Here is an 8,672-nt window from a genome sequence, read left to right on the forward strand (position 1 = left end):
TCTCGAGTCATCACACACTGGGCTGCTCACAAGCAAATAGGCCTTCCGAAAAGGCTGAAACCTAACAGCCCAGCCCCTTCCTCGCTGCTCCTGGTTATGTCCTTGCCGCGAGGCATCGCACTGGCCGACTGGAGGCTTAACCCTACCGCCGTCCAGCACTGTAGGCAGGGTAGTGCCACCCCTCCGGTGAGCCCTCGCGCCGCGCGCATGTTCTCAGCCTCCAAGCAACCGCGCCGGCACCACAGCCTCCCCCACCTCCCGCATACCCTGCCCTGTCAGGCGCACTCGCCAGCCTCGTACTAGGAACTCCCCAACGGCGGCGCACCGCTCCCCCACTTCTCCGCCGACTTGACCGCCACGACCTGTGCCGGGCGAGAATGCAGCAACAGCACGCCATCACCGTGCGTCAATTCTCTTCATTTTGTTCAACCCCTCAATTTTTTTTTTATTTCACCCAAATTGAGAATAGATGATCCTTAACTTATATTCAGTCAAATTGAGGCAACAGTGTATTAATGTGTACTGTGATAAACCTCAGGTTCAATTTTCGCCTTGTTCTTGTAAAGTAACTAAATTATTGTTACCGTGGATTTTCACATCTTATATGGACAGCTTGTACTTTCATTATTGTTACTGTGGATTTTCATATCGTATATTGTTATGCTAATTCAATTTATACTTCGAATACCCATCACGAAAATCCGCAATCAGCCCCCTGTATCCACACCTCCGACTGGCTTAGTCCTGTCCACCAAAACATCTGCTGCGGCTAGCGGCCAGCAGGCAGCCATGGCCATCGAGTGCCTCGTGCTAGGTGAGCAACCTACCATCGGATGATTCCATTTCCCTGAAATCACTCGCTCATCGCCGAGAATAATCACACTGATATTGTCTGCTCGTGTATGAGCCGCAGGGGCGGGGCAGGAGGTGGGGAAGAGCTGCGTGGTGGTCACCATCGGCGGGAAGCGCATCATGTTCGACTGTGGCATGCACATGGGCCACCACGACTGCCAGCGGTATCCGGACCTCGCGCGCATCCTTTCCGCCACTCCAGGCGCCACCGACTTCACCTCTGCCATCTCTTGTGTGGTCATCACACACTTGTATGAAGACGAAATGTTTATAGTTCGTCTGTTCGATTTTTCAGTTGCTATCACGGTTAGTTTATTTCTGAAGATGTCTCTTACAGCCATTTGGACCATATTGGGGCGCTGCCGTATTTCACTGAGGTCTGCGGGTACAATGGTCCAGTCTACATGACGGTGAGCCTAACTTTGGTTATTTCTGCCAACTCTTCGTGTATGCTTGGTTTTGCTCATGTGCTACTGGTTAGGGAATGGATGTCGTACTAGGGGTTGTTAAGTTCCAGGTTTTGCTGCTTCTGAGCTTGCTGTAATATCTTGCTGGGTAAATATTGCTTGATAAATGGGCCAAATGCTGCATATGAGTAAAAGTCAGGTTACGAATGATTTTGAAAAATCTTTTGAAATTATGAGATAGTGGATCTCATGTTCGCATTCACGGTATTTTGAATTTTGAATACTTGTCTTTTTGGTATTTGGAAAGTGATTAAATTTGTATTGAAATTTTTATGGCTTCAATATATATTTCCGAGTGATATTTATCTTATAACTACATCTTGTGTCTTGAACAGTACCCAACAAAGGCTTTAGCTCCATTGATGCTGGAAGATTATAGGAAAGTAATGGTAGATCACAGAGGAGAGGAAGAACAATATAGCTATGAAGATATTCAGCGTTGTATGAAGAAAGGTAATGTTTGGTTTCAACATTTCTTTCACTGGTCTACTTACAAAATTAATGCTGCCAACACAAGTATGCATGGATGAAAATTCTCACTTGCTTTTCATATTTGATCTTCCAGTCATACCTGTGGACTTGAAGCAAACCATTCAAGTAGATAGAGACCTTGTGATCCGTGCCTATTATGCTGGACATGTATGTTCTTATACCTATATTTCTTTTGCGCCCATTAACATTTTCAAATTCATAGATTATTGAGTGTTCATCTCTGTGATTCCCACTATTTTTATTATTCCAAACTAAAGGTTCTAGGGGCTGCAATGATCTATGCAAAAGTTGGAGATGCTGCCATGGTCTACACGGGGGATTACAACATGACACCAGACAGACATCTTGGAGCAGCACAAATCGATCGTCTGAAGTTGGACCTCTTAATAACAGAGTAAGTTCTAACCCCAAATGCAAATACATTTTTCTACACTATGTCCAACTTTCTTGCAATGTCGACCTAGTGTCTTGACAAATTATGCCCTCCTAGAGGTATAGGTTTTTTTTGTTATGTTTTATCATCACAAGGGCAGTAGGTTTTTGTTCCTTTTCTTGTGACATTTCATCGCATGGTATATTTAATGATGTCTATGTTTTCAAACTGCTATCCCAGTCACCAGTAGCTGGTTCTGTAGTTAACCACTATGCTTACCTGAAAATTAGTTGTGCTACAGCTGGAAATCACCTCCATATGGACTAAGTAGGTTGATTTATTTGCCTAATGTTCAAATGAAAACAATGATCTTCATTTTTTCTAGGGTGTAGGTTGTGCTGTTTTAATGTTCTTCCATTACAATTGGGCTTAAACAGTAGTGTTTATTGGTTTGGATGTTTCTTTTTTCCTGTGTAAGTACTAAACTGAAGTTACTATCTGCAGGTCTACATACGCTAAAACTGTACGTGACTCAAAGCATGCTCGAGAGAGGGAGTTCTTAAAAGCGGTATAAAAGCTGATCTCCACACTTCCAATATATTCGGTTTTGTAGATTTTGGTTGCATGTTTAATATATCCTGGTGGACCAAGATAATTGACAATGCTGATGATTGGGTTCTCCTACTTCCATATAGCACAAATGCCATCCTGGAAATTAATATTCACCAAATATAAGTGCAACTTGTAATTGCCCAAGAATGTATCTTTTGTCAGTCCCTGATAGTTCAGGCCAATACAGTTCAGTCCAAAGTTAGCTAACCTGGCTATGGCTGAAAAGTTAAATTAACTTCATTTGAATTTGTCTCTGCAACTCAGTGAAAGTTTTCTGTAGGTCCATAAATGTGTTTCTGGAGGAGGTAAAGTTCTGATTCCGGCATTTGCTTTGGGAAGAGCTCAGGTACTCCCACTTCCTCTCAGTTATATCTGCAGGGACAAACACATTTATGATGAACTATTATCACTACTTAAGTTCAAGGTTCAGAAAAGTGTAATTAAGTTCAAAAGCCCTCGCTCAGGGTATCACAATAGATTAACCGCTATGCGCGATTAGTTAGTGCTGAAGCGCTGAGCCTATGCTGCAAGAGGCGTTGAGCCAGAGAAACACAGACGCTCAGGTACGGTATGAGCTCCGGCAGGAGAGGAAAATTGCGAGTGAGAGATGAATTTGAGGGGTGTATGAAGGGGAGGGAAAAGCGAGCTGCTCCAGCTAGGGTTAGGACGAGGGAAAGGAGTGGGTTTTGGAATGTGATTGGAGATGCTATGGGAGCTGGTGAACATCTTGAACTTCGGAGGATTGCAAGACTTAGAGATCTTCATGATGAAAAGTTTGAGTCTTACAAGGAAGAACAAGTGGAGACAGATTCAGAGGAGGCTGGAGTAACTTGTGAGGATGATGAAGAGGATTTCGATATGGTGACTGGCCCTATATGGATGAGGAGTGAGCCATGGCCATCAATTCATCATGTTGACATGGAAGCAACATGCCATTTATCTTATTATGAGGCTATGTCAGTTTAACGTGCATTTTATCTGCTATTTTGCTTGCTTTGTGTGTGTGATTATATCATCAAACCTAAGAACTTGATGTTTGCTTGCTTGTGACTGAATTTGACTGCTTTGTCACTCATTGAATTTGGTGTTTCATTATTTTGCGTTTTCTATTTCCTTACTTGCTTACTAATCTGCTATACTATTCATACATGTTATTCAAATTTACATGTTTATGTACATACTAAGGGAAAATAGGCAAAACCTGGCCAAATCGGAAAAAATGCTTAAGCTCTAAGTGCTGAGTGACAGCCTATCGCCTCACTCACGCTTACTGGTTTCCTAAACCTTCTCTCAAGTCCAATTAGTAGTTTCCCTTTCAAAAAAAATTCCCTTTGGGAGTAAACTGTTCAAAACTTCCATAAATATAATATCCATTTTCATGTGACACACTACTCTTATGTGTCAGGAACTATGCATATTACTGGATGACTATTGGGAAAGGATGAACTTGAAGATTCCTATCTATTTCTCAGCTGGTATGTGTGTTTCAGTCAAATTTTAACTTGGTTTTATTAAATTATCTGATTTTTTTATTTGTTATACAGGTTTAACCATTCAAGCTAACATGTACTATAAGATGCTTATTGGATGGACTAGCCAAAAGATCAAGGACAGCTACACAGTTCACAACCCGTTTGACTTCAAGCATGGTATGCTCTTGGAAAAGCTTCCCAGTCAACTATACACAAAATGACTAGTGATATTTTGCTACATTTGCAATTCCTTTACAGGAATGATATTGATGGTTTTCTCACATTGCAGTTTGCCACTTTGAGCGTTCATTCGTCAACAATCCAGGACCCTGTGTACTTTTTGCAACACCTGGTATGATTAGTGGTGGATTTTCACTTGAGGTGTTTAAGAGATGGGCTCCATCAGAAAAAAATCTGGTTACACTTCCAGGGTATTCTTCTTAACTCTCAAAATAGTTTGCCTTGTTCACTAATGGTGTAGGAACTGATATGTTTAGTTGTTGAATAAAGTACTCCTGTTGGGCTGTTAGTACCGTTATAGTGGAGAACAAGGGAAATCTGTCTTGTTTTCTGCTTTAGTGAATACTTACCTTCTTGGACATGATGTCCCTTCCGTTTGAAGTTGAATGCTGCTTTATAGCTTGTACTTGTTGACACATTTTTCTGCTTTGGTTCGATTAAATTCACTGAAAGAACTCAAGTAGGTAAACTTTTCTGCTTGTATAAAATATTCCAGCTCTGCTATTTGTATTTTGACGTTAAGTTTACTTTGCCACGCAGATATTGTGTTGCCGGAACCATTGGCCATAAATTGATGTCTGGAAAACCTACCAAGATTGATTTGGACAAGGATACCCATGTTGATGTCAGATGTCAGGTTGCTATTTCTTCGTTGTCTCACTCTGTACAGTGAAATCACCTAGGAACTGGATATGCATGACCTTTATTTGATAATATTCTTCAATGTCTTGTGCCATTACTCATTAGTCACCGCTAGTTCATCTTTTGTACTTTATTGTCTTCATAAAACTATTTCGTATGTTGATGGCAACTTTACAAGTTCAATGGAGTATTAGGCATTCTCAAGTTCGTAACTCATAGTGTTACAAACTGTTCAACAAATTAGCTAACAACAATAGTTCTCGTGTAGTATAAAGAATCTTTCTTCTTGATTTTTTCGGTAGTTAGCCTTTGTAATCCTTATGTCCTGTGTTTATGCTTATCCTCTTTCTGATTGTTATTATGCTTCATATATTCTCATACCAGTGTTTTTCTCATCTTGTGCATCAGATCCATCAGTTGTCATTCAGTCCTCACACGGACTCCAAAGGGATCATGGATCTTACAGAGTTTCTTTCACCCAGCCATGTGATTCTCGTTCATGGTGAAAAGCCTCAGATGGCCTTCTTGAAGGACAGGATTGAATCCGAATTGGGGATGCCATGCTATTACCCGGCCAACAATGAAACGGTCTCCATTCCGACAACTCACTATCTGAAAATAAACGCCACGGAGAAGTTCATCACGAGCTGCACTGCTGCTCAGGCTAGAGATGGTCTGGAGAAGGCAAACCTGCTCTGTGGCAACCATCTGTCAGGAGTCGACGGTGATGAGAAGGCAGATGAGGGCATTCTTCTAATGGAGAAGTCTAGGGCACCGAAAATCTTGTGCGAGGATGAGCTCCTTCAGTTGCTGGGCACAGAGCGCCATTCTGTCAAATTTGAACCGCTGCTTAGCTCGAGGATTGAAGAGGCAGAAACCACTATTGTAGATGATGTAGCCAGTGAGTGAAATGTGTGGATGTCGTTTTAGTGTTTGCACCTCACTTTGGTTTTGGCCCTCTAGCGTCAGTCCAGCGCGCTGCACAATCTAACAGCCCGATGGTTTTATCAGGGCATCTCTCGGGTAAATGAAACTAAGTGCATTTGTAGAAAACAATACAGTATAAGAGTGACGCACTACAGAAATCAAGTCTACACTGAGGTAACAGGCCGTAACTGGGCTAGTTTCAGTTGAGTTTTCTAGTTTTCTTCCTGATAATAGCGTGACAGTCTAGAACTGACGTAACGAGTGACGCACTACAGAAACAGCCACCACTGGGAGGAGAGAAGTTTCAGTCTCCAGCATAAAAAGCCACCAACCACGAAGCTGAATCAACAACAATTCATTTCTATCTTGTTCTTCTACCGCACCAACGGCAAGCCACATCTCATCATCCCTGCTAGTTTCAGTCTACGACGAGCATGAGCTCCGAATCCGACCCCGTTGTCGTCCACAGCGGCGGCTGCCACTGCAGGCGCGTGCGGTGGGAGGCGGAGGCGCCGGCGAGCGTGGCGGCGGGCACCTGCAACTGCTCCAACTGCGCCATGCGCGGGATCACCTACTTCACCGTGCCCAACGCCAGGTTCAGGCTCCAGGACGGTTCCGAGGAGTTCCTCACCACCTACACCTTCGGCACCGGCACCGCCAAGCACATCTTCTGCAAGGTGTGCGGGATCACCTCCTTCTACAAGCAGCGGGGAAACCCCGGCGAGGTCGCGCTGTCCGTGAACTGCATCGACGCCGGCACCATCTCGCACGTTGAGGTCACGGAGTTCGACGGCAAGAATTTACTTTGAGATGATTCGACGGTGAGAACTGGGAGTACTAGCTAGTCGGTTCTACCTGTGCCTCTCTGAAAGAAGCGAATTTTATTGTCTTCCCAGAACATGGTTCGACGGTAAGATTTGGGGGTACTAGTCTCCAACCGAAGTCTTCCCAGAACATGGGAATACCGTTGTTTCTGAGAGAATAATAGTGGAAAAATCAGAGTGGGAGTATAATTTCAGAAATCCGACTGTATGGAAAAAATCACAGGTTCTAATATGATGAGATGCTAAGAGTTTAGGGCCCCCCTAAAGGGTTATCGGTGCTAAAAATTGCGTCCAGCCAACCCTCCCTATTTTGTTTTGGCGCCGGCGTGGCCCAACTAGTTATCCGGCGCTCGCATGCCGAACTCAATCCACAAGGGAGCTACCGGGGGCGCCGGATGGATGCGAGTTCGCGGGAAAAGAACGCGCAAAGTGCCCTGTCATCATGGGCTAGAGTCGTCAGTGGCTGTGGACCGGCCATCTTCCTCCTCGCCTTCAGCACCAGCCTTTGCATGGAGAACAACAACTCTAACGGGCGGCGGAGATGGTAGAGCACCCTTAGGAGGACCCTTCACTGGATCCTCGACCACATCGCGACTGGAATAAGCCCTGTTGATGATGCCGCCACCGCAACCACGTCTGCACCGCTAGCAGGCATTCGTGAGGTGGGGTGTGTGCCGCCAGCAGGCCCCGTCCTCCTCACGCTCCTTCTTGTCCATGTTGAAACCTTAGGATCGACTAGTGTAGATCTAATGCCGGGATCATACTATCTCTGTAAAGAACTTGAACTTATACTGTGCGTGGGAGAAATAGAACGAGAGAGAGAGAGAGTGTGTGTGTACCTTCTCCCTTGGAGGAGGAACCTCCGGACGTCGACATGGTGACGGTGGCGTGAGTGAGCGGAGAAGGCGGTGTAGCTTCCCGTCGGCACAACGCTAACCCTAGATCGGATTTGTATGTCGGTGGGGCGTACGGCAAACGCGGTGAACCTCGTACTGCGAGCCGCCAGCCCCCACCTCTCTTTATAGCGCTGGCGATAGGGGGCCACCAACCATAACGGGTTGGGCGCCCCCGATCAGGGCGCAGGTCAAAGGGCCCGGTGACAAGGGATTAACTTATCAATGCCTATGGATTGTAGGCTAGGGTTTAGTTAGAAGTAGAGGGCAAGTAGATCTCGAAGGTTTCAGCCGAAAAGTACTCGACGAATATGAAAATTAGGGTTTGCAGACAATGATTCGATGATCTCCTCGTCCCTCGACTCCCCCTTTATATAAGAGGTGGAGCCGAGGGTTTCGTTTTGTACAAGTTATAGAGTCCGGGACGGTTTCTAACTCATCCCGCCAGATTACAAATAACACTTCCTATTACAACTCTATCTTTTCCTTAAGTACATCTTGGGCTTCCGAATCTTCTTATTCTTCGAGTAGTGGGCCTTCAATAAACCCCGGGTACTATATTCGGTGGGCCCATTTGGGATGCCTATGTCAGTAGCCCCCGAGATTTTGCTTGAATCATAGAGTCAGGGAAAATCTCCACTGTTTATTTTTACTCGAAAGCTCTAACTTTTATACTTCTTCTCATAGAATTCTATATTGTACAGGGATATTGGTAGTTGGGGCTAGTTCATCTGACGGATCGAGTACTAGTTAAGCTGCTCTAGTGGCAATCCGCAAAAACCTACTTCAAAATCACGTCCCTGGACATGATCTCGGGATACTGGTGTAAACTTCGACAGGTGCCGCTTAAGGTCTTACCATTCCGTCGAGTCCCAGTC

At 44.7% G+C, this 8,672-nt stretch overlaps 2 protein-coding genes across 2 annotated transcripts; both read left to right on the forward strand.

The window, feature by feature from the left end:
- The first annotated feature begins 598 nt into the window (after positions 1–598).
- Positions 599–6,059, forward strand: LOC124653223 (cleavage and polyadenylation specificity factor subunit 3-II-like). The gene is made up of 13 exons (XM_047192289.1): positions 599–814; positions 914–1,103; positions 1,190–1,262; positions 1,655–1,772; positions 1,885–1,958; positions 2,069–2,205; positions 2,689–2,752; positions 3,077–3,142; positions 4,202–4,271; positions 4,341–4,445; positions 4,558–4,699; positions 5,049–5,145; positions 5,559–6,059. Exons 1-13 carry the CDS (start codon positions 661–663, stop codon positions 6,057–6,059), a joined length of 1,791 nt encoding a protein of 596 aa, XP_047048245.1. The 5' UTR covers positions 599–660.
- A 452-nt stretch (positions 6,060–6,511) lies between these two features.
- On the forward strand, positions 6,512–7,175 carry LOC124657862 (centromere protein V-like). The gene has a single exon (XM_047196343.1). The coding sequence runs from the start codon at positions 6,512–6,514 to the stop codon at positions 6,884–6,886; it is 375 nt and encodes a 124-aa protein (XP_047052299.1). The 3' UTR covers positions 6,887–7,175.
- The last annotated feature ends 1,497 nt before the right edge of the window (positions 7,176–8,672 follow it).

The sequence above is a fragment of the Lolium rigidum genome, chromosome 5 (assembly GCF_022539505.1).
Source record: "Lolium rigidum isolate FL_2022 chromosome 5, APGP_CSIRO_Lrig_0.1, whole genome shotgun sequence".
NCBI classification, from domain to species: Eukaryota; Viridiplantae; Streptophyta; class Magnoliopsida; order Poales; family Poaceae; genus Lolium; species Lolium rigidum.